General features: G+C 44.9%; 2 protein-coding genes across 3 annotated transcripts; both read left to right on the top strand.

Annotated features, from left to right (window-relative positions):
* Positions 1 to 1411: 1411 nt before the first annotated feature.
* cacna1fa (calcium channel, voltage-dependent, L type, alpha 1F subunit a) lies at positions 1412 to 15247 on the top strand. 2 transcript variants are annotated; one of them, XM_076166086.1, is made up of 45 exons: positions 1413 to 1591; positions 3254 to 3393; positions 3481 to 3626; positions 3720 to 3872; positions 3969 to 4165; positions 4271 to 4374; positions 4485 to 4627; positions 4717 to 4785; positions 4879 to 4942; positions 5038 to 5064; positions 5168 to 5328; positions 5412 to 5637; positions 5737 to 5944; positions 6049 to 6169; positions 6286 to 6358; positions 6437 to 6500; positions 6599 to 6656; positions 6743 to 6839; positions 6966 to 7095; positions 7264 to 7323; positions 7399 to 7505; positions 7593 to 7680; positions 7790 to 7897; positions 7986 to 8038; positions 8303 to 8449; positions 8546 to 8747; positions 9083 to 9241; positions 9338 to 9448; positions 9543 to 9626; positions 9916 to 9936; positions 10068 to 10196; positions 10311 to 10376; positions 10559 to 10650; positions 10749 to 10908; positions 11183 to 11310; positions 11426 to 11522; positions 11688 to 11790; positions 11894 to 11995; positions 12177 to 12301; positions 12411 to 12757; positions 12841 to 13029; positions 13112 to 13488; positions 13602 to 13705; positions 13806 to 14135; positions 14253 to 15247. In XM_076166086.1, the coding sequence occupies exons 1-45, from the start codon at positions 1535 to 1537 to the stop codon at positions 14457 to 14459; spliced, it is 5934 nt and encodes a 1977-aa protein (XP_076022201.1). In that variant the 5' UTR covers positions 1413 to 1534; the 3' UTR covers positions 14460 to 15247. The 2 variants fall into 2 exon arrangements, with proteins under 2 accessions (XP_076022200.1, XP_076022201.1); XM_076166085.1 differs by having other exon boundaries at positions 1412 to 1591; positions 7264 to 7505.
* Positions 15248 to 15966: 719 nt separating this feature from the next.
* Positions 15967 to 23753, top strand: sypb (synaptophysin b). The gene is made up of 7 exons (XM_076166088.1): positions 15967 to 16021; positions 17752 to 17817; positions 22019 to 22143; positions 22246 to 22444; positions 22553 to 22744; positions 22856 to 23168; positions 23663 to 23753. Exons 1-6 carry the CDS (start codon positions 16004 to 16006, stop codon positions 23135 to 23137), a joined length of 882 nt encoding a protein of 293 aa, XP_076022203.1. The 5' UTR covers positions 15967 to 16003; the 3' UTR covers positions 23138 to 23168; positions 23663 to 23753.
* Positions 23754 to 24381: the final 628 nt, after the last annotated feature.

The following is a 24381-nucleotide window of genomic DNA, read 5'->3' as shown; positions in this document are numbered from 1 at the left end:
CTGAACACCGCGGTTATGGCAGCGCATTCGTTCACATATTCCAGTATTGCTTTATATGCTTGCATTAAAACATCTAGTTCCACTTTTGTACAAGTGTAAGAAATTTTCAGAAAGCAGCTTTACTTGGATTTCAATGCTGCCCATCTGTTGGCAGGACGAGCCACTGAGCTGCACCGGCGAGCTGCTGCACCGGGACATGAAATGACAGGAGGCAGATGGTTAGAAAGTTCTCAGTTTCTGCTGGAATTCATACCTGGTGGGTTAGATGTTGGGTTTTCTGAAGTGATTTCGTGGTCTTAAGCTGCGAACATGGATGGAGCAAAGAAAGGTAGGAACTAATTACAATGTTTCTGAGATTTGCTTTAGGCACAATATGATGTATATACTGTACACTTGTTATTCTGTAAGGGTTAACTTCCCTGGAAGCACAAACAGAGAAATCCTATGTATTCCAAAACATTTCTTGAAGATATTGTGGCAAGATCACTTAAAGTTTAAGTTTGAAGGAAATTATAATCCTATATCTTTTTCACTATTAACAGTCGGTAAGTAGGCTACTGGCCCAAGGTTTCCATAATAGGCCATATCTGCATAAGTATAAAAATACCTGCAGGCGTCTGCCATGTGGTAGCATTGTTAGCAGGTGTTCATACCTGGGGATAGTGCTGTGCTAAGGCTAAGGGCCATACTGCTGCTAATAAAGAAGTAGGTCACATCTGGTCTTATAATATGAGGCCTTCAGGACAGAATACCTGTCTATTACTATGGCCATATATGTCAGTTTCTTTCCTGATTGTGTTGTATAATACAGTATGTGTGGACTGACACAGACAATAAAATATATTGACAATATATCAGCTGAGACTGAAACCTCAAGTATCTTACCCCAATTAAAAACTCTATGGACACTGTATACATATACACACTATGACACATTTACTTCTCGACATGATTGATCAGGTGTGCTAATCCAGTCAGGAGCCATATATCAGTGTGTGGTCATGTAACAACCTCATTCAAATTCACATGCAGGCAGGATGGTGATTTAATTTAAAAGATCATAATTGCATAATTATTGCGATGTGCCCTCTGTTTGTTGACAGATGCTCCCCCGGGGGGCGATGGCGGGAAAACAGACACGATGGGGTCAACTGGCTCCTCCAGAAAAAGAGCTGGGGGGGCCAAGAAGGCCATGCAGGCAAACAAGTCTGCTCTCAGGGCCCCCCGAGCCCTCTGCTGCCTCACCCTCAGCAATCCCATACGCATGGCAGCTCTGGCCCTGGTCGAATGGAAATATCCTCCTCTCCAGTGTGTTTGTGTGCGTGTGTGTGTGTATAGTATGGGGTATATATACATTAGCTTATGATTGTTTGTACACAAATGATGGGAATATGTTGGGTTGGGCGGTAGATACACAGGAGTTGCACGTTGATGTCGTTTGCTTGTATCAGAAAAACTGCTCTTCCCTTAACTGCAATCCTTCAGACCCTTTGATATTTTCATTCTACTTGCCATTTTTGCCAACTGTGTGGCCATGGGGGTAACTAAACCATACCCGGATGATGACTCCAATGCAACCAACCACCAACTGGTGAGTTTTCAGTGATAAAGAGAAATGATACATCTTAAATGAACGCTCTTGAGCTTAATTTGAAGGTTGAAAAAAACATAAAGCCCAAATGTGGGTTGAGATAATGTTCAATGTTACTTATAAATGACTTGATTTGGCAACCCATAATAGAAAATATCAGTAAAGGACTGAAGATATCAGGTCTCAAACCAACAATGGAGATGTGGTACATCCAGAACAGTAAAAGACATACAATACTCAGCACAACAACAACAATGTTCAGCTTAAAGGCTCAGGAAGATAGATGATCATAGATAGATGGTCATAGCACATTGATCAATAAAGAAGAAACGAGGAGGAATAATTGTAAGAAATAGTAGTTTTGATGATGTGTAAAAGGAGAAACGTCACAGTTTAGGTTGTTGATGAAAATTACTTAATGTAGGCATTATGCCAAAGGTAGGAACAATTACTGGCAGGATAATGGTATTGTCTTAGATGGTAATGGTATTAGAGGGGGAAACTTGTGGTTGAGCGACCTCTTAAGTGACCCTGTCAGGGATCATGATGCTTAAACACCAACCATCTGCTTCGTCTCTCTCTCTCTCTCTCCCCCCCCTCTCTCTCTCTCCCCCCCCCCCCCTCTCTCTCTCCCCCCCCCCCCCCTCTCCTCGTCTGTCTCTCTCTTGCTTTCTCTTTGTCATCTTTCAGTCAAATGATTCAATCCAATTTGTGATTAATTTATTTCTGTATAATCGAAATGGCACCGCAAAGACAACGAGAACAACAGAAAGAAACTCTCCGATAATGAAACCCAACAACAATTACCTAAAAGCCACGACAGATGGACAAATTGACCAAACAGTCCTCGGTTAGTTTGCAGACTTTGATTAAGTGCTTCAGAGAAAACTTAATTTAAAAGAGTACACACACACACAAGCACACACGCGCGCTGTCACACTTCCTGTAGGATAGATGGTTAGTGTTGGATCTCTTTATTGGATTGTACCTAGAGGTGAGACTGGGGGGGGGGGGGGGAGCTGGCAATTCAGCATTCACTTCCTTCCTCAGCATTTCTCCAGTTGTTATTCCCACATCAGTGCTATGCTTCTCTTGTATCCTCTCTCTGTGTTTGCTTCAAGACTTCAATGATTCACCTTTTACAAAAACTCACAATGAAAGCACTTTTTGGTTTATGTATTGGTATCATCTCTCAAGCAATAAGTAAAGAACTAGACTGATTTTTTTGTGAACATCAGTCTCCTCAGAACGCACTACACCATAGAATGCCTGGCCTGTTGTTACACTGAGAGAGAGAGAGAGAGAGAGAGAGAGAGAGAGAGAGAGAGAGAGAGAGAAAGAGAGGCCTGGTGACAGTAACAGCAGTGATTAGACGTGTTAAGGTATGACGGTAACTGAAAAGAGATCTGATCATAGGCTTAAGCATGTGTTAGGCAGTGGGTTAAGAGGTTAGGAGGCCACTGCAACCTGCAGGAAAAAGCACAGGTGATGCCTGTGATTACTATTCGTGATACAGATCATCCTGCAGAATCTATTTAATGAGGACTTGGCAATGTCTTCAGTGCTTACGCATCATTTGTTCCTTTAGGTACACTCACTAACTCTAATATGAAAGGGTGTTTAAAGTCTCCTGCTCATCCCTGCATCTTGTTTTCTTCTCAGGAACAAGTGGAGTACGTCTTCCTCGTCATCTTCACCATCGAAACCTTCACCAAAATTCTGGCCTACGGATTAGTCATGCACCCCAGCGCCTACATACGCAGCGGGTGGAACTTGCTTGATTTCGTTATTGTCATTGTCGGGTGTGTTTGGTGCTTCTTTCTGATCAATCAAAATGAGTTTGATGAATGTAAAAGGGATGTAAACACCTGCGTTCCATGTGTGTGTAGACTGTTCAGCGTGATAGCAGAGGGGATGACGGACCACAAGCCGGGGGAAGCCCACCATGCGGCGGGGAAACCTGGAGGCCTGGATGTCAAAGCTCTAAGGGCATTCAGAGTGTTGAGGCCGCTCAGACTTGTATCTGGAGTACCAAGTGAGTGACTGTTACACACGGTTGGTTTTCGGTTGGTGTGTCTGTGTGTGTGCGATGTATATCATTTGTAAAAACATGCGTTTGCTTTGTCAGGTCTTCAAATTGTGTTGAACTCCATCATGAAAGCCATGGTGCCCCTCCTCCACATCGGCATGCTGGTCATGTTCGTCATCATCATCTACGCCATCATCGGCTTGGAGCTCTTCATCGGCAGGATGCATAAAACGTGCTACTTCTCCACCTCAGGTCTCTCCTCTGAACATAAAAGCATGTTGTCAGCGTCGCCTCCTTAACCGCGTGGGTCCTGAATTCCTGTGTGTCTATCGCTCTTCCTCCCTCTAGGTCTCATGGTGGAGGATGACCCCTCGCCATGTGCGTTTGCAGGGAGCGGGCGCTTCTGCACCCTCAATGCGACAGAGTGCAGGGGCAAGTGGGAGGGGCCAAATGGCGGCATCACAAATTTTGACAACATTTTCTTTGCCATGCTGACTGTTTTCCAGTGCATCACCATGGAGGGTTGGACAGATGTGCTTTACTGGGTATGTTCCACACTCTTCCTCTCACTGTACACTGTGCACATACAACTAAATTATACTTACCTGCACCGCTCTCTCTCTCTCTCTCTCTCTCTCTCTCTCTCACAGATGAATGATGCGATTGGCTATGAGATTCCCTGGATTTATTTTGTGTCTCTGGTCATTTTTGGATCATTTTTCATCATCAACCTTGTGTTGGGTGTGTTGAGCGGGTGGGTAGCTGTTGCACTGCAGGCCTCAGGCGTGAAGTTGTGAAGTTATCGTGCAGTGATAAACAAAGAAAAGTCAAGCACGTCATCTGTGTTTGCTCCTGTTTGCACAGAGAGTTCTCCAAGGAAAGAGAGAAAGCCGTGGCTCGCGGTGAGCTGCAGAAAGCTCAGGAGAGCAAGCAGATGGAAGAGGACATGATCGGCTACATGGACTGGCTCATAGAGGCAGAAGACGTGGACGAAGAAGGAAACAAGCGTAAGTTTGACACGTGCGTTCAAACTTCCAAAACACCTACGCTTGCAGTCTTACAGCCTGTTATAATCTGCTTCTGTTTGCCTTCAAAGGAGCTGCGATCGCCAAGAAGAAGATGATGAAGAAGTTTGGTTGGTACAAACACAGTGAAGATGGAGGAGGTATGATGGCCACCGCTGTTACTTGTGTAAGCTGTGATAAGTACACACTTTGATGTTGTCTCACAGCCTAACATGTATCTGTGTGTTGAACAGAATCGGACTCGGATGACGACATTGCATATCTCGATGACGACAGCGGCTTCTGTGCTTCACTTATGTAAGGCAGCAGTGAACAAAGATTCAGTGTATCGTTGGTGTTCAGGCGTTGAAGAACTAATCTCACCAGTCTTTGTTGTTTTCCTGTTTCACCAGGGCAAAGATGATGGCCAACAGCTTCTGGTAAGATCTTCAATATTACACTCCATATATTACATAAAAATGTCTTTGTACTCAATCAACACAGTCCCGTAACATCATCGCATCAAACTGTCTTGTCCTTTAGTGACCAGTTGTGCCAGCTGAACCACACAATGAGGAAGAATTGCCGCGTGGCAGCGAAGACCACCAACTTCTACTGGTTGGTGCTTCTGCTGGTGTTTCTCAACACTGCGGCCAGCGCCTCAGAACATTACGGACAGCCCAAGTGGCTCACGGAGATGCAAGGTCCCGATCAACCCGCTTTACACTTTTAATTCCGATACGGAAGACGTAAATAACAACTCATTCTTGTTTTGTGTCTCCCTCAGAACGGGCCAACAAGATCCTGCTGCTTTTGTTCACCCTGGAGATGCTGATGAAGATGTACGCCTTCGGTCTACAGATCTATTTCATGGCACTGTTCAACCGCTTCGATTGCTTTGTGGTGTGCGGCGGCATTCTAGAGACGCTGCTTGTGGAGATGCAAGTCATCCCCCCTATTGGCATCTCCGTGCTGCGCTGCATTCGCCTGCTCAGGATATTCAAAATGACACGGTAACTGGACGACCATTTTATAGAGATGTTACATGTATGTTAACTGATCCGTATCCATGCTGTCACTGATGATCTGTTGCTGTCTCTTGACATTTCCAGGCACTGGGCTGCTCTGTCTGACCTGGTCAACTCTCTGCTCAACTCCATGAAAGCTATCTGCTCCCTCCTGCTTTTGCTCTTCCTCTTCCTCATCATCTTCGCCTTGCTGGGCATGCAGTTGTTTGGAGGCAAATTCAATTTTGATGAAACTCAGATGAAGAGAAGCACCTTCGACTCCTTCCCCCAGGCTCTGCTCACTTGTTTCCAGGTGATTTATATCTCCACAGTTACTCACCACGACTCTATATTCCCTGTGTTGACTGATGTGTTATTGTATTGCTTCACCATTTCGGTCTCTCTCTCTCTCTGCAGATCCTCACTGGAGAGGACTGGAACGCTGTCATGTACGACGGCATCATGGCCTACGGAGGGCCGGTCTTCCCCAACATGGTGGTGTGCATTTACTTTGTCATCCTCTTTGTTTGTGGTAACTGTATCCTTCATACCAATACCTTTTGCTTATGTCGAAAGCTTTCAGGTTATTTTGCAAACTCATCATAAACTGTGGTACTTCCTTCCAAAAAGTCCATTCCTTAATTTTGCACTCAGACATTCTGCTCAATGTCTTCTTGGCTATCGCTGTGGACAACTTGGCAGGTGGAGGCGGAAAGAAACCAGTGGAGTAAGTTTGACATAAAAGGTGACAATGAGAAGGTGAATCTCTTTTGCTTCAATTGTTTGTTGTTTTCGTCCTTTTCAGAGAGAAAAAGGACGATGAAGAGGAGTGGGATGATGATGAAGAGAAAGAGGATGAGGATGCAGGGGTAGAGTTTTAAAAATGTTTCTTTTTTTTCAATATGGGACTGAGTAGATTTCCACATGAAGTCACGTCTTTGTTCCTCTGTGTTCCACATGTCTGTAGAATGACGAAGACGACTGGCAAGAAAACGAAGAGCTGAGGGCCATCGAGGGGCTGGAGGGTGAGTCATCCCACTGTGCAGGAGACACTGATGAAGATCTAAACTGTGTCTTACATCTTTTCTGTGCGACTCCTGTGTCATTGTAGGAGTCGCTCCATTAAAGCCTGAGTTCTCCGGACCCAAAGAGAAGATTGTCCCAATCCCTGATGGAAGCTCTTTCTTCCTCCTCGGGAAGAAAAACTGGTACTTAAGTTTAAACATGATGTGTTCGGTCGGATGACTCATCTTGTTTCCCCAATCCTACTCAATTTAGTTCATAATTTGAATCCATAATACATAATCCTCTCCTCTTCTCCTTCCCACCATCAGTTTGCGAGTCGCCTGCCACAACCTCATCCATCACCCCTACTTCACCAACTTCATCCTCATCTTCATCATCCTCAGCAGCATCTCCCTGGCTGCCGAGGACCCGATCAAATCGCACTCATTCAGGAACATCGTAAGACCGAGCCGCATCGCAAACCTCATCTACATTCCCTCCCTGCAGAAAGGCCTTCATGTCCTCCTGTCCCCCTCCTGTCCTCGCTTCCCTTACCTGCTAGGGAAATACGTCCCACTACACATGCGTCCATTATTAGAACATTAATCTGAGCTGTTTTCTCCTCAGGTGCTGGGTTATGCTGATTATGTCTTCACTTCGGTTTTCACGGTGGAGATCGTACTGAAGGTAACTATTTTAGTGAATGTTTTAAAAACTGTTTCTAAGTTTGAATCTAATTTCTCCTTCCTCCTTCGTGTCCAGATGACCGTCTACGGAGCGTTTCTGCACTCTGGCTCCTTCTGTAGAAACGCCTTCAACCTTCTTGACCTGTTGGTTGTCGGTGTGTCGCTCACATCCTTCTTCCTCCAGTGAGTTTCAGTCACGAAAATGACTCAACTCTGCGCGAATACTTGATTGTTTCGCACTTTCTGACCTTTTCTTTTCGCTGCTCTCAGCTCGAGTGCGATCTCCGTTGTGAAGATCCTCCGAGTGCTGCGAGTGCTCAGGCCTCTTCGAGCCATTAACAGAGCTAAGGGACTCAAGGTAAATCCATGCTGTTCTTTTATTCCCTCTGTTTCTTACTTTCTTACCAATGGGTATGTAGAATGTCGCCTTGGTTTAAAGTTCAGCTTTGTCGCTTTTTGTTTGGCAGAATGTTGTGCAATGTGTGTTTGTGGCAATCCGGACCATCGGCAACATCCTGATCGTCACGACGCTCCTTCAGTTCATGTTTGCCTGCATCGGGGTGCAGCTCTTCAAGGTGCAGAGCCGTTATTTCAGAGTTCTGGTGGAGTTCTTCTTCTATGGTTTTATTGAATGTGTGAACTCCCCTGATATTCCTGTCACAGGGCAGATTCTACAGCTGCACGGATGAAGCTAAACACACTCCAGAGGAATGCAAGTAAGATGTTTTTCAAATTGTGTTATTAGTACCACCATTGGTCATTTTACGCAAATCATAATGGATTTCACTGAGAAATCAATAAATTAAAATTAAAGTTAGATTTTTTTCTCATCTTTTACTGAAGTTTTTTGTTTTTGTTAGAGTTCTAAACATTTGAGGCCCATTTGTCTGCTCGGTTTCAACACTTAACACAAACCAGTCTGAGAAGGTGTCGTCCGTGTGTATAAAACGTGTTGTTAATGTGTGTGTGTTTACCTTTAGGGGATCATTTGTGATCTATAAAGACGGGGACATGAACCACCCCATGGTGAAAGAGAGGATTTGGCAGAACAGCGATTTTAACTTTGACAACGTGCTGATGGGCATGTTGGCTCTCTTCACCGTATCGACATTTGAAGGCTGGCCACAGTAAGCAGCGGCTCTCCACTCTGATCGTCTCAGCTTCAGATACTTTGTTGTTTTGTCTTTGAAAGTTGTCCTCACTGTTGTGTTTTTTGAATAAAGGCTCCTGTACCGGGCAGTGGATGCCAACGCTATAAACCGAGGACCCATTTACAACTACCGAGTAGAAATCTCCATCTTCTTCATCATCTACATCATTATTATCGCCTTCTTCATGATGAACATTTTCGTGGGTTTCGTCATCATCACGTTTCGAGAGCAAGGAGAGGCCGAATTCAAAAACTGTGAGCTCAACAAAAATCAAGTAAGCAAAATGTCTGCAAATTTGCATCCAGACTACTTCACTGACACTCTTTTATGTAACCTTTGGAGATTTAACACGTCTGTTAGCCTTATAATCTGTGCATTAGTCTTCTAAAAGTGGAACCCTACGTTTAGTTAAACACAAATCTTCACCCAAAGGTCCAGGTGCCTTCTCACATCAGTTTGCTGCAGGCGTGATGTAGCTCTGTAACATGACTGAGCTGAAATTAATGCCAAATATCTCTAAAATGGACCACCCTACCCAAAAACAATGGCAGATGTACATAAAATACATAGCTTTAACACCCTTTCGTTTTTTCTTTGTGTCCTTCATAGCGCCAATGTGTGTATTACGCACTGAAAGCTCAGCCTATAAAGATTTACATCCCCAAAAACCCGTCGCAGCTCAAATTCTGGAAGATCATCAACTCCAGCCAGTTTGAGTACATCATGTTTGTCCTGATCCTTGGCAACACTCTCACTCTGGCTATACAGGTACCAGTGATGATCATTCTCACATGAACCTCCCATATGTCAAAGGTTCCACTGCTGCCATGTGACGGCGTGTGTGTGTGTGTCTCTCTCTCTCAGCATTATGAGCAGTCTAAACTCTTCACATCCGTCATGGACATCCTCAATATGATCTTCACTGTGGTTTTCACCATAGAGATGGTCATCAAGCTGCTGGGTCTTCGGGCGCATGTGAGATTTCACTCAGTTCGTCTTGGAAATATAATTGAGTTTGTTTGTTAAGACCGGTTGATATTGATTGTTGATGTTGCGATTTCCCGTGTAGCACTATTTCATCGATCCCTGGAATTCGTTTGACGCGCTCATCGTCGTGGGCAGCGTGCTAGACATCGCCGTCTCAGAGTTTAGTGTAAGTTTCACCACTTTTCAGTCTTTCTTGACTCACAAAGTAAGAAGTCACAGAAGTTTCTACAGAATTATATCATGTTTATTGCGCAAACATTAATATAATGACGGCAAAAATAATAATGACATCAATATAAACAAGTGAAAGTCTCAATATAAGCCTTGTTAAATCTATAAGAGGTGAATCTAGGTGCAAAATTGGAACAGATATTAATAAACAAACACTGCTGTGATGTTCACATGCATCCTTTTGTCTCTGTGTGTGTTGTGGATTCAACCCTGAATCATTCCAGGGAGGAGGCGGCCATGGTGAGGTGAGAGCTGCACACTTCAAGGCTTTCCTCATAGGCCTTCATCTCATCCTCATATTAACGTGTTCACATCAGTTTTTGCAAATGCGTAATTTGAATTTAACTGTTTATGTTTTAACACATTTTCTCTCCAGGGTAAAGGCGAAAGTGGAAAAGTGTCCATCACATTCTTTCGTCTGTTCCGAGTTTTGAGATTGGTCAAACTGCTGAGCAAAGGGGAGGGTATCCGGACGCTCCTCTGGACCTTTGTCAAGTCTCTACAGGTCAGTGCAGCTTAAAGCAACATGATACACACAATACTTACAATAATACACTTTTGAATTCAATTGTTTAATTATTATTATCACATGCTCATACCTTGATTTTGCTCCACTCAGGCTTTACCGTATGTCGGTCTGCTCATCGCAATGATCTTTTTCATCTATGCTGTGATTGGCATGCAGGTGAGTCTCGCCCTGTCAAAGTGATCAGGACTGTTTGATCAAATTGAGAAATTTACCGTCTAAGAAGAAGAATAACCAAACCTAAAAACAACACAATGGAGCCGGAGGACGTTGTCAGTCATACAGTCCTCTGGTTGCTACTGGATCAGCCTCTTACTACAGAACTATTCTTCTGCTTTCAGACGTTTGGGAAGGTTGCCGTAGACGACAACACAGACATCAACAGAAACTGCAACTTCCAGACGTTCTTCATGGCCGTCCTGGTGCTGTTCAGGTGTGGCATTTTAATCGTGGAACTAAAATGTTAAAGAGGTCTAGAGGAAATGATGGATCGATATGAACGGCGCTGGCTGGGTCTCTGTCTGCTTGCAGGTGCGCCACGGGGGAGCAGTGGCAGGAGATCATGCTGGCAGCGCTGCCCGGAAGACGCTGTGACCCCGAGTCAGACACTGAGCCCGGAGAGGAGTACACCTGCGGCAGCAACCTGTCCTATATCTACTTCATCAGCTTCTTCATGCTCTGTGCTTACCTGGTGAGGGAAGCTGAGGATTATGGGTCATAAGATATTATTCAAAGTAATGTCATTTTAGTCAACACTCCAAATTAAGTAGCATCATAAATCTTGTGTCCAATGCGTTCAAGGTGAGATTGAAAGTGATTTTGAAAGTTTAGTTTTGTCGATTCTGCACACTGATTTGCAATCTGCATTCATTTTGAGTCTCATGGTGTCCTAATTACACTTAATCATGTAGTAAAAGTGATATGTTGGTCTTAGTTGTTGCGCTTCTCCTTATCTCTCTACCAAGATCATCAACCTTTTCATCGCTGTCATCATGGATAACTTTGAGTACCTGACGCGAGACTGGACCGTGCTTGGTACTCACCACCTGGACGAGTTCAAGAGAGTTTGGTCCGACTACGACCCGGAGGCCACGTAAGTCTGACTTGTTCCTCGTTCCTGACTTCTTCACTCGTGTCTGTATTGTTTATGTCTGTTTGTTTTAATCGTATGGCTTAATGAGTGTTTTGTGTTGGTCTACCTGTGGCAGCGGTCGGATAAAGCACATCGATGTGGTCACTATGCTGCGCAGGATTCAGCCCCCTCTCGGTTTTGGAAAGCTGTGCCCTCACCGTGTGGCTTGCAAGGTAAGTCAGCAGCCACCCACTGCTGCAGAGTGAGGAAGATCTCAATCTAAACAGTCGTTCACTCCCTTTTCTTTATGTTAATGCTTCTATTTGTCTTCCTTCTCTTCATATCCACTCTCTATCCTTCCTATGCATTCCTACATCCTCATCATCTTGTCCTCTCAGAGACTCGTGGCTATGAATGTCCCGCTGCACACCGACGGAACAGTTACCTTCAACGCTACTCTGTTTGCCCTCGTGCGGACCTCACTCAAGATCAAGACCGAGGGTGAGGTGTCCTTCAGAAGCGTACATGTATTCGCTCCTAATGTGCTCCTCTGTTGTCAGTGTGTGGTTTTCCTTAAAGTGTTTGTTGCTTCTATATCGTTCAGGTCCCATCGACCAGCAGAATGAGGAGCTGAAGCTGATTATTAAGAAGCTGTGGAAGCGCACCAAGCCCAAACTCATCGATGAAGTTATTCCGCCCCCTAGAGGTAAAACAAAAGATTAAAGAGGAACTACCTGGCTGCCAAAAGTCATAAATTGTTAGAACAAGTTAGAAAGGGGAAATAACTTTGAACATCTGCTTTATAAATCTGGAATGTATGATCTTTCTCCTTTGGCCTTGTCTCAACATCCTCATCCTCACTCTTCATCCATGTGTTTTCTTCTCAGGGGATGAGGTGACTTGTGGGAAATTTTATGCCAGTTTCCTGATTCAGGACTATTTTAAAAAGTTCCGCAAAAGAAAGGAGAGGGAGAGGAAATCCAAAAGGAAAGATAAGGCGGCTTCTCTCCAGGTGACTTTAACCTTCATCTTTAGCTTTCTAGTTACTTTGTGAGTGTTTGTCCGACTCTCCTCCTTCAATATGCACATGTATATTAAAAGCTGTGTTTCTGTCTTCTCAGCAAGGGCTGCGGTCACTGCAGGACCTGGCTCCGGAGATGCGCCTGGCTATGGCCTGCGACATGGAGGAGGAGGAGGCCGCGGATGGAGACACGACAGGAGATGAGATGTTCTACATCGAGCGTGACTCCTCTGCAAACACCACGCGTGCTAACACGCCAATGCCGACCATTGAGACCCTGGTGGAGCGGACGGCTGTGATCATCGAATCTGAGACCAAGATAGCGAATGGGGGCGTGGTCACTGAGCAGGTGGAGCGTCTACAGGAGTTCCAGAGGCCAGGGTCTGAATTCTCCGGCGACTGCATAGTGACGGAGCAGCCCGAACGAATCGAGCCTCTGCCAGCCAGGTGTGCATCCGAGTGCTTTGTAAACTCATCCACGTTTTGTTCCATTTTCTTACTCCTCTGTCTGGCTCTTTCTCTACAAACAGACCCGACCCCATCACTGAGCCGCCTCCCGCTCCTCCAGTGGCAACAACGCCAATACCCGTGATAGTTGAACCGGTTGCAGACGAACAACCAATCCTTGCCGAAGAACCGGTGGTGGCTTTTACACCTGAAATAGCTGAGCCACAGTATTACAGTGAAGTGGATGCTGTGAGTTTAGCCTCAGCAGAAAGGTAAGGAGCAAATAGAGCAACCGTGCACCTGTGTGGTATTTAAAAATAGAAACTCAACCACTTTTTTGAATTTTTTAAAAAGGTATTCGTATCCAGAGGAGGTTTCTCCTGTACCAACTGAGGCGGCCTACAGTAGACAGAGCCTGGACAGTGCCGCACACAGAATAGAGGAAACACCAACACCCTACGCCAACCACGACAGCAATGGTTTCGCCGCCAACGGTTACAGTGACACAACCGTGAACGGTGGCAACATCACGTGCAGCTCCAGCGTGGACATCGCCAACGGATACAGTGGGAACGGATACGCCGGCACGGGCTACAACGACAACGGCAGCGTCGTCAGCTTCAACGGCAACGTCAGCACAGTGAGCGGTTACACCGGAAACGGCTACAACGGAAATGAGAGCAGCGGCATGCAGTTTGTCAGAAGACGCCTCCTTCCTGCAGTACCTGCAGGTGAGACAAACATACACACGTTAGTCGCTCAGTGTGTCAGTTGAAGTAACTGATGTACAGTAGACACTATGTATATTTCACTGTATGACACTTGTACTTGCTCACTGTTCCAGGTCGTAAGCCTTCCTTCAACTTCCAATGTCTGAAACCACAGACCAGCGTCGATCTCCCCATTCCAGGGATTGGGAACCCACCCACAGCTAGATCCCGTCTCCATGTACGACCTCAGCACACAGACACAAAGCTCACATATATTATTAATACAATATATACCAAGTGCTTCTCATCCTCATCCTCACCTCCACTCCCTGTGTCAGACCCAGCAGAGTCTGGACTCGCGGCCCAGCAGCGTGTACTCCATGTCTTCTGCCTCCTGGACCAACGCTACAGCAGCCGGAACCACTCCAGGTCCTGGAATGACCGGACCCCAGGGACGCAGAGGCAAACTGATCTACACCCCGATGGTCCTGGTGGACGAGGCCACCGGCACCAGCCAGCCCCTGTGGAGCGACGGCTCGGCCAGCCTCCCCGCAGGGAGCCGCCCGGGGTGGTACCCCCGTCAGACCAGAACCTTCACCAGCGTCAGGATGCCGCCCGCCAGCCAGAGCTTCATCAACAAAGGCAGCGCTGACAGTTTGGTTGAGTCGGTGAGTGATCATGCAACCGGACCGATACTGATATTACCTTTAAAGCTTATATCGGCCGCTCGTTGTGATGTTATGTGAGAGTCAGAGAGTCTTTGCTTTCTTTCTTGCTCATGTCAGATCCTGATCTCAGAGGGCCTCGGCATGTACGCCAGGGACCCAAAGTTTGTGACCTTTGCCAAGCGGGAGATCGCCGAGGCCTGTCACATGACCGTGGACGAAATGGAGGGCGCCGCCACGGACCTGATAGCCCGCGGAACCGGTCAGTCAGTGGGCCGCTTTGAGGAGGACCTGGCTGATGAGATGAACTGCGTGATTTCCTACTGAGATCAGCAAAACTTGAAAGAACTGTACGATGTTTTATATGGTGTGTGTGTGTGCTTCTGCCTGTTTTTGGAGAAAAAACACCTAAAAAGAGACAAAAATTGGGTGTTGGGTGTGATGAGCGTTTTGTTTGTGAATGCCAAACACACACAGACTGATGGTGAGAGTATGCAGACGAACATACTCCCAGTATGTGTGCATAGAGTGTTCTTATCTACTGTACTTGAATTATGATTTTATACAGTTCTACAGAATGTTCAGCAGTCATGGTTATACATAAATCAAGTGTAAAGTAGCTCACATTCAACCTTGAAATCAAAAAACACAAAATATGTGATTACTGAACGTTCATTTCCTCTCAAATAAGTCATTAAGCAGTCATTTTGTACCTTTAAAACATATTGTCGGGTTACTGAGTTTGTTGAGTTGTTTGACAGACAGAGTCTAACATGTAATATATGTTTTTATACTTATTACAGTTATTGCTTGTGTACTATTATCTATTTGTGTATCTTAACTCAAAGGTCCCTTTGGTTTTGTTGATGTTGAACAAACGTTAAATACGCGGTCATTTAGAAGAAAGAAGAAGAAGAAACATGGAGACGTCAAAGTGTTTCCCACATCATTATTAGAGTTCAATCTGGAACCATTAAAATTCACAAGTTATTTGGTAAACATTTTCAAATTGAGATTCCTGTTGCGATGCCGTGCGTTTGTTTTATTCACTTTGCTCATTCTTGCCATGTATAGTAAAGGATTTCTCGAATCTATAATGAAAAATTACAAGTAATCATCTGTAAATACAGTATGTGTTGATTTTTACACAAAATAAAACTTTCTATAGATATTACAGCGGTATGTTCTCAATATTTGATGATTTGTTAGGAGAGAGGACCTCACCTGTGCAAAATGTGCCTGTGCACATTTGTCCTCTCCTTTTGTAGAGGAAAAAAAGCCCTTTGTAGTGTGAGTTACATAACAGTGGAGCTCTGCCAGATGGACGACACATGGATTCACTTCTTCCCTCCACAGAACAACACAGACACATCACTAACACTCTCTGCATGCAGAACAATGGAGCTAAAGGTCACGGGCTGACCCTTGGTTTAACCCTGCAGGTGGCCCTGAACTTTCTATTTTTAAGTTTCATCTGCAGAATCTGTCTTGGAGTGTGTGTGTGTGTGTGTGTGTGTGTGTGTGTGTGTATGCGCGGGTGGTGTTTAATGAACAACAGCTGCAGTCGTGCACTTCACCGACCTCCTTCTTCACTTCATCTCAGTCTCCATGCGCGTCTCTTTATTATCACCCCGGGCAGCCTCGCGTCCCTTAGAATAAAGCTCCTCTGTGATTGGGCAGACGGTCTCCTCACGTCTTTTACTCCACGTACCCTATCAGGTTGACGTCACCACGCTTCGCACGCCCTCGCCCTCGCCCGTGACGCAGTCCGGCTCTTCCTCCTGGGCGTCTTCCTCCCCTGGGCAGTTCCGGATGAGACGCTTCCCTCCCTCCGCCCCTCTGATCCTCTTATCAGCGAGTAAGCGGCCAAGATGGACGTTGTAAACCAGGTAAGGCTTTATTGGGGGGAAAACTTCTATTTTAACGCTGTTTTGATTCCGACACGCTACTAAACACATTGACGCCTGTTTTTCTTTGTCGTGCGTTCTAATTAAGAAAACATTTTTGTCTTGGAATCCGCCGACCTCAACGCGGTGATGCAGCGCTCTCGATTTGTCAGGATGGATTTTGCAATTGAGGCATTTATCTGAAAATTGCAATAGTATAAAAGGCGCGACTAATCTCGACGTAATTGGACAATTTTGCCTCGGTGATGCTGCAGCAGATTGGAGGACCGAGCGGCCCTGAGACGGTCTGAAATGTCGAGCATGTCCACTGATTCTACTGCAGCAATGACATGAACAACAAGGGGGGGGGGGCAAGATGGAGATTATTACCCGGCGAGTGTATCCGGCTAATTGATTTACAACTGTCACGTCTTAGTTAGCGTCGTTACGATAACAAACGTGAATCTTGATTAATTTCCATGGGCCTCTCGGTGTTTGTGGTCCACTGCAGTAGGCCCCCGCACGGAGATGGAGGAAGAGGAGGAGGAGGAGGAGGGTAGCAAGCAGCCTCTTCTTCTTCTTCTTCTTCTGCATCTCTGTGGCCACCAGCGGCTCCGTGTTGATGAATCGCGGGAAGGGGGGGGGAGGGATGAGATTTTTTTTGTTTTTGCGTGTGTTTTGATTAAATGTGTGATATTTGTGTTGGATGGGTGTTTGACCCAGCAGCCCGCAGCTTCTCCGGGTGATGGGAGCGGACCGTCGGCGCTCCTGTGCGGCCATTTCTTCGCGCATACACAGGGACTCGCCGCCTGCTTCCTTTGCGCGCTGTGTCGCATTCACCTGCGCACACACGCTGCACACTCGTAAATATCATCGATTTTGCGGCTTTTTTTTTTTTTACCTTATGAATAAATTAAAAAGCTGCCGTAGAGCGGGGCGCGTAGACGGAGAACAGAGGAGACAGTGAGTTAATCAGCTTTGTCTAATTGCAGCTCTCTCTCTCTCTCTCTCTCTCTCTATCTCTCTCTCTCTCTCACGCGACCCGTATCATTTCGTGCGTCATGGCGCGTTGGAAGCCGAAATTAAGATTGTGTTGTGTGTCCAAACATGGCAGCTGAGGCAGACACACACACACACATACAGTAGCTGGTCTGTGTCACGCAGCACGGATCGGCAGGATTTAGACACGAGTCCACCATGAAACACAAAATCAAAATCATACAAAATCACCGCCATCTGAAAAATGTCACCAAAATAATCTTTGAATGAAAATTAATTTTTTTCCCTCAGATTTCATTTAATAATATTATATTTCTGCACCTTTATCCGTTTATTGTCTTGATCATGTTCCAGTATAATTTCTGATGTCTTAAAAACAGGAATTTTTGATATTAGCAAAAATGAGCCCCAAAAAGAGCCATTTTGTGTGTTATTGATTACCATTCCTATTGTCGTTGTTGCTTCCAAATGATAAACAACAAAAGGACAGCGTAGAATATTCACCTTTCCTCCCCTGATAACCCTAATGGCCTCTGCATCTCCAGCAGTGAGGTGATCAGGTTCAAGCATCATCATAGTCTCTCTCAGCTCAGCTCCTGGTGCCTAAAGGCCATGCAGATGCTGATGTTACACAGCAGCATGCAGCTACACATCACTGATGATGGTGATGATGATGATGATGAACTGATGATGATGTAAACTCCATGTACTGACTACTGGTTTTGTTTTAACAGTTGGTGGCTCAAGGGCAGTTCACAATAATCAAACAACCGCTGGGATTTATAAAAGTTCTACAATGGGTAAGTCCTCATTTTCCATATGTTTATGATTGACAGCAGCTTCAGTCTAAAGGGCGCAGAGCTATATTCCTATTTTCCAATTAGAATATAGTATTGTTCTTTCTTCCTTAGAAGAATTAAAGACCCACTTGGTTGTGTTGTTTGCAGTAAATAATAATACAGTCACCGTGGCGTACTAACAGCTTTGTGACCTTCTGTCACACAAAGGTCACAAAGCTGTTGGGAGCTTAATGGTGGTGGCTCCACACTCTGTCACTGGGCTTTACCTTTCCTGTCAAACACGACGTGCTTCTGAGGTGTAATAATAACTTTCCTTCATATTCATTAAAATAATTAATGAGGTGTTATGTTTATCCTAATGGTGATGTTACAGCCCCTCAAGGAGAAAAGGAGGAAACAGCAGGATGCATTACATCACTGTTGTAGTAACAGGCTAAGGACTAAAATTAGGATTAGTCAAATCCCCCTTAGAGGACATAACCCATACACAGGGCAGTTTATTCCCTCTGATTGTTGTGCACATAGCCAGATGTTGGAACCAGAAATGTATTCATCTCTCAGATTGTTTACGTCTAGAGCAATAGAGAACACTATTGCTTTATAATTCTATCATTTTACGACTAAATCAATTTGTTCTTTGAGATCCATGCAAGTAGGTCCATCAAAATCACAACCAGGAGCAGATATAGAAGCTTCTGTGTGATTAAAATGCACTCACAGACACAGATTTCACTCTCTATCTGAAATCAGTGACACAAATTGGTTCTGTTAACCTTCAAAATAAGTTTTAATATCCATCAGCAGCACACACACACACACACACACACACACACACACACACTGAAGGGTTAACAACACGGTGCCTCAGTGGGGCCATTCTCTCTCCTTAACTAAGCAGAGTGGCACTGACCATCTTTACAGGGGCCCAGTTGAGCAAGCGAGGGCCCCTTAGGTGTCTGGAATGAAGTATCCTCTCTGCTAATTAAGTATTTAAGTTATTAAGACTGAAGCGACATCACTCCACGGACAGATACCATATATTTGAATGTGACACTGCTGGATATCGACACGGCGTTCGCCAAAATGAGCAGCCGGGTGTGTGGACGATAGGCGGTCATTAAAAATATACTGTGTGTGTGTGTGTGTGTGTGAGTGTGTGCAGACATGCCAGAGAACAGTGAGTGACTCTGTAGTCCTTCCCTGAAGCTGTGTGAGTGTGCCAGCATCTCCTCGCTGCCTCCCCGGGTCACGGCGAGCCAACCACCAATCAGCCTCCACGCTCAGGAGGCCAGGGCCCATGAATCATCTGTTTGAAAGCCCGCATGCCTCAGCGTCAGACTAAGGGGGGGGGAGGGGCGACTGGGGCTGCTGCTGCTGCTCTCTGGATTAATATGGACATGCATAACTCGGTGTTTTGTTTTAGGAGCACAAGGGAGCCACCCCTTAAAAGCATCTCTCATCTGGATTCTGATGGAATTTAGTGGAAACAGGCAGGCAGGAGAAGCAAAGAGACGCTTCTGTTGGAGTGGAATCAGCCCCACGCTTCACTTCTATAGGCTTTTTTGAGAGTGGGTGTGTGTATTTTTTTTCTAAAGCCCACTTTTTCAGCTCTTGTATGTCACGTTGAGATTATTCATTCTGATATCTTTCAGTGAGAGAAGTAGGGGCATGTAGGCATGTGTTGGACCAGCGTAAGTTGTGATTTTCTGATTTAAAATAGTGTTCAATATGTGTGACTCATGTAGCTTTACATGGGCCCAACCCATCCTACTCCCTCTCTCTCTCTCTCTGTCTCTCTCTCTGGGGAATAATGCTGAGAAAGCCTAGATTTGATGGATGATGGGTGACATTGAGTTCCCAAATAAAAATGTAAGCTCAGCCAGAGCCACCACAGTGCTCACCCCCCCCCCCCCCCCCCCCCGCTTTACTACCCCAAGATATCTCTGCTATGCTGAGCATGAATTTCATCTGCATTCAAATTTCTGCCCTCTGACTCATTCCAAGCAAACAAAACAGTGCTCTGAGAACACCAAGTAAGGGCCAGATTCACATTAGCGCATTCCCAAATATAATAAGAGTGGTGATTTTGTTGCAGCGTGGGTGTTTTCACTGTCCAGCCAAGACACTTGTGCCACTATGTTCAATTTTCAGTCACACAAATAAGCCAGCTACCAAACATTATTATCAGTTGTTATACAACCAGTTATCTACAATGCAACGTGCAATGGGTTTCAATACATATTCTGTATATCTTAAGTGCACTGCAACCAAGGGGGTGCTGGTCTGGTTATCCAAAAACAAAATGGGGTGGTCTCGGAGCTGAAATGCCTCTAGAATGAATCAGCTCAGGCACCTTGATTTTTATTAAATATCAGGTAAAATCATCGTTCTCATCCCTCCTACCTGATTGCAATTACCTCTTGCAATGAAAAGGTATCTAACACAAAGTATTGGTCATTTGTGTGTCATGTGTGAGTGTGAATGTGTGTCCAATTGGAGACAAAGAAAGAAAGTGTGAGAAATCCAGCAACAGTCAGATCGTTAGTGTGTGTGTGTGTCTGTGTCTGTGTCTGTGTCTGTGTGTCTGTGTGTAGACTGTGTGTAGACTGTGTGTGTGTGTGTAGACTATGTGTCCGCTCACACAGACGCTCACGACATCTATCGCATACCAGGAGCGATAGAAACGAGCCTCTGCCTCGTGAGTGTGCGATTGTGCCAGCGGCGTTACCATGGCACCTAACACTCAGTATGCTATCATTTCTCCTCTCAGCCCGGCTGGCCCTCTACTCCTCCTCCATCACTCCTCCATCCGCTCGTGCATCACCGTAAAGGCCCGGCCCTTAATTGTGGTGTGGCGTCTTCTCTAGAATCTGAAGCTTCTCTGCTCCCGGCCCCTTCTAGTATCACTCTCACATGACACTCATCTGTCACTGCTGATTACATACAGAGGCCGACAGCACACACGGATTGGATTTAAACAGACGATCCTCCTATTTTGAGACGACGATGGTTTTGTTTCCAGGGAAAATCCTAATAATGGTGTGTGTATATTCTGTAGCTTTGTGAGACACGAATCGTACGAATAACATTAATTCTTCATTTACTGAGGAGAAAGCAAAAACTATCCATCTGTGGCTGAAATGTGTAATATTGCACAGCCGTGTGAGCCAGAAGTATCAGCGCCCCCACTCACACACTTCGCAGCACCACTTTCATCACATTTACGCCTGATTATTAAAAACCTGTTAATGAGCTTTTTCACAACAAGGGGAAAGTGTTTTGAGAGGAAGATCTACTGTTGGATGTACGGACGTTAAACCAGCCCTGTAAGAATGGAGATGGATGTGAAGGCAAGCGTGTTAATCCTGCAAAAGACCAAGCGGAGATTATAGCAATTAGGTAGACGGTACTACAAGATGGGCGTTAAGGAGGGAATTGTATGAGAAGCTTTGTGCGCATAGAGGATCACGTGTGTGTATGTGTGTGTGTGTTTGTGTTGTGACTGGCTTTAGACTCGCTTGTAGAGTATTTGGTGACAGATGGCGGAGCAGGTCCATCAGATTAATAGCTGGATTTTCCATCCAATCGGATCTAGCCTGCAGTGTAGAGGGGGGTGTGGTAAAAATAGTCTTACTGGTCTAATCTGCTCTATGTGTGTGTATGTGTGTGTGTGTGTGTGTGTGTGTGTGTGTGTGTGTCTGTTTGTACCCTTAAGTGGAGCTACAGAACAACACAGAACTGAAGTGACACACATTTAATCTAGGAAGAGACTCATAATCACAGTGAAAATACAAAAAAGGGGGCAGCAACAACATTTAAAAAAAACAAAACAACTATAATTGTAACCATGGCAACAGGTGCATCCCTTGCTGTGTGTAAGCTGGCGATAACGCTGCATTGATTTGCACTCTGTACATTTTTCAGCAGCTTGTGGCGATTGGTGGAGCGTCGGTGCAAATGGAGGAAGCTCTCACCTGCTTTACACTGCAGCTCATCGTAGACACTGACCTACATCAGCAACTGCTCCACACATAATCTGCGCTCGGATAATCGTTTGATCAAATGTGTTTCAGTAATTACATCACCTAGTGCGTTCCCTGGTTCCCGATCAATCCGGGAGATGTCATAGGTGACTTGATGAGATGTGAAATGTAATAAACCGCTTGTTTTTGTTTCGTTTCTCTTTCTCTTTCTCCTACAGATCTTTGGGATCTTCGCCTTCTCAACATGCGGCAGTTACTCTGGCATGTTTAAGATGAGTGTTGAGTGTAAAAACCGCTCTGAGAGTGACCTGGGCATAGAGGTAGAATTTGAATATCCCTTCAGGTCAGTACTCATTTGCTGTCACATGACATTTTCAACATTTTGGTGTTATATCGTATAAGTTTAAAAGCTATAACATCATTCTTATTTTGATCTCATCGTCAGGCTTCATCAGGTTTACTTCGATGCCCCCACCTGTAAGGAAGGAAACCCCGAGCGTCTGTTCCTGGTTGGGGATTACTCCTCCTCAGCTGAGTTCTTTGTCACCATCGGTGTATTTTCCTTCCTCTACTCCATGGCAGCCCTCTCTGTTTACTGTTTTATTCTGGAGAAGTACCGTGAAAACAACAAGGGAGCCCAGATTGTGAGTTTCTCTCTCTCTGGCTCTTGCATTCTCTCTCATGCAGTAGTTGCTGGTAGTATAAGTGATGAAGAGGACAGGAAGGTTATTGGTGTTTCTTTGTTTCCTCAGGACTTTGTTGTGACAGCAGTGTTCTCCTTCATGTGGTTGGTGTCTTCATGCGCTTGGGCTAAAGGCTTGTCAGACGTGAAAACTGCCACTGACCCAGAGAAGGTCATCACTCTCATCACAGCCTGTGACGAACCAGAGAATCGCTGCCGTGAGGTCTACGACCCCAAAGTCTCCGGTCTCAACACCTCTGTGGTACGTGATGGCTGCTCTGACACAGAACACATGTCACATCGAGTAAAACGTCTTAATCTGTCAACACAAGAGCTGGACGTTAAGAACACTAAAGACAACTTCTCTCTGCAGGCTTTCGGCTTCATCAACCTGATCCTGTGGCTAGGCAACCTGTGGTTCGTTTTCAAAGAGACCGGCTGGTTGGCTTCCTTCGCCGGAACATATGTGCCATCACAGGAAAAGCAGCCCGCCCCCGATACCTTTGCCCAGGGAGGATACGGCCAGCAGGATCCCTACGCCGGCTCCCAGGGAGGCTACCAGCCCGACTACGGCCAGCAGGCTGGCTACACCGAGGAGGGGGGCTACAACCAGGGCTACGATCAGCAGCCCACCTCCTACTCTAATCAGATGTGAGCCTGTCCAGTGAAACCACAGCTAGAGGATGGTGAGTCCAATGACACATTCAATCACAATGCACAGGATTCTAATGTGTTTGTGCCTCTTATCTAAACCATCGAAATTGGTTATTTATGTGGGATTTATTTCCTTAATTATAAAGAAAAGCAGAGGATAATATCCTACTAACATCCTGGGTACAAATTATTGACATATTAATGCCAAATATAGCCGGTATATATATATATCTTTATATCTTATATCTTGCACTGATTTTTCCCTCTTATTGTAAATCCTGTCCGTGTGTTAATATACAGTATGTGTTCTTACTTATACTTACTAGTCTTCTAATGTATAGAAAATGATATATATGGATAATAACAGTTTGTTGTGCATCATCACATACACATTTTTTAAACATAGTACAGTCAGAGGTTATTGAATTGGTTTGATATTATTTGAGCTTTTGTGTAATTTGTGTTTTCAGTATGTAAGTTTATGTGGGTTTAATACGTCCCTTGTCTCTCCCTGTCTCGTCTCCAGGGTGACCCAGTGATTTCGGAGTGTGGCTCTCGTCCACCACCTGCATTTCCACACTCCCTTGTTTGTCAGTGTGTGTATTTGTGAGTTGACCGGCGGAGGGAGGGAGGCCCAGACACTGGTTGGGCCTGGGGAGGGAGCACCACTGGGAGGGGGGGGGTCGGGCAGCGGGGGGGCGAATGGGAAATGGGTCTTTGGTGTAACATGATGTTTATTCTCGTGATGTATTTAACTGTAGAAGACAACAGAGGATTGTCTGTTTGATTATACGAGAAAAACTTGAATACAATACCAAAACATTCATTGAAGATCATTTAAGACAAATCTTGTAATGGAGAAGACTTACATTTATGAAAAAATGGTAGTAATATTTAACTTGGGAGAATGTATTTGTCTGTGCTGTGTAAATATCAACATGCAGATATATATTATATGTACACAGTTGAATAATTGTGCACTCCATATTAGTTGTTATACAACAAATGTTGAGCACAGAGTTATTCAATTGCATTTACTTTGGTTCTGTTTAGGAGCTCGTATAGTTTATCCTTTACCCTTCAATTCCTCCACAATAGATTTTTCATATCACAACAATGTTTTTATTTATTTATCACAGAACCTATGGACTTTTTTTTATTTTGTTGTGTTTAAAAAAAAAATCTACATTACTGACAGAATATAATGGGATGGCAAATGTGAAAGTGAAAGGAAAAAGAGAAAAA

Source organism: Genypterus blacodes, unplaced genomic scaffold (genome assembly GCF_046128005.1).
Source record: "Genypterus blacodes isolate CSIRO-AG114 ecotype Tasmania unplaced genomic scaffold, CSIRO-AGI_Gbla_v1 ptg000156l_1, whole genome shotgun sequence".
Taxonomy (NCBI): domain Eukaryota; kingdom Metazoa; phylum Chordata; class Actinopteri; order Ophidiiformes; family Ophidiidae; genus Genypterus; species Genypterus blacodes.
This window is presented reverse-complemented; position numbering and strand designations above follow the sequence as displayed.

Coding starts and splice junctions, on each gene's coding strand:
- cacna1fa (XM_076166085.1), top strand. CDS start 1,535: ATGGGGGTAACTAAACCATACCCGGATGATGACTCCAATGCAACCAAC. Junction 6,170..6,285: donor CCTCTTTGTTTGTGGTAACT/GTATCCTTCATA, acceptor TTTTGCACTCAG/ACATTCTGCTCAATGTCTTC. Junction 12,758..12,840: donor ATCGAGCCTCTGCCAGCCAG/GTGTGCATCCGA, acceptor CTCTACAAACAG/ACCCGACCCCATCACTGAGC.
- sypb (XM_076166088.1), top strand. Junction 17,818..22,018: donor TTATAAAAGTTCTACAATGG/GTAAGTCCTCAT, acceptor TTTCTCCTACAG/ATCTTTGGGATCTTCGCCTT. Junction 22,445..22,552: donor ACAACAAGGGAGCCCAGATT/GTGAGTTTCTCT, acceptor TTGTTTCCTCAG/GACTTTGTTGTGACAGCAGT.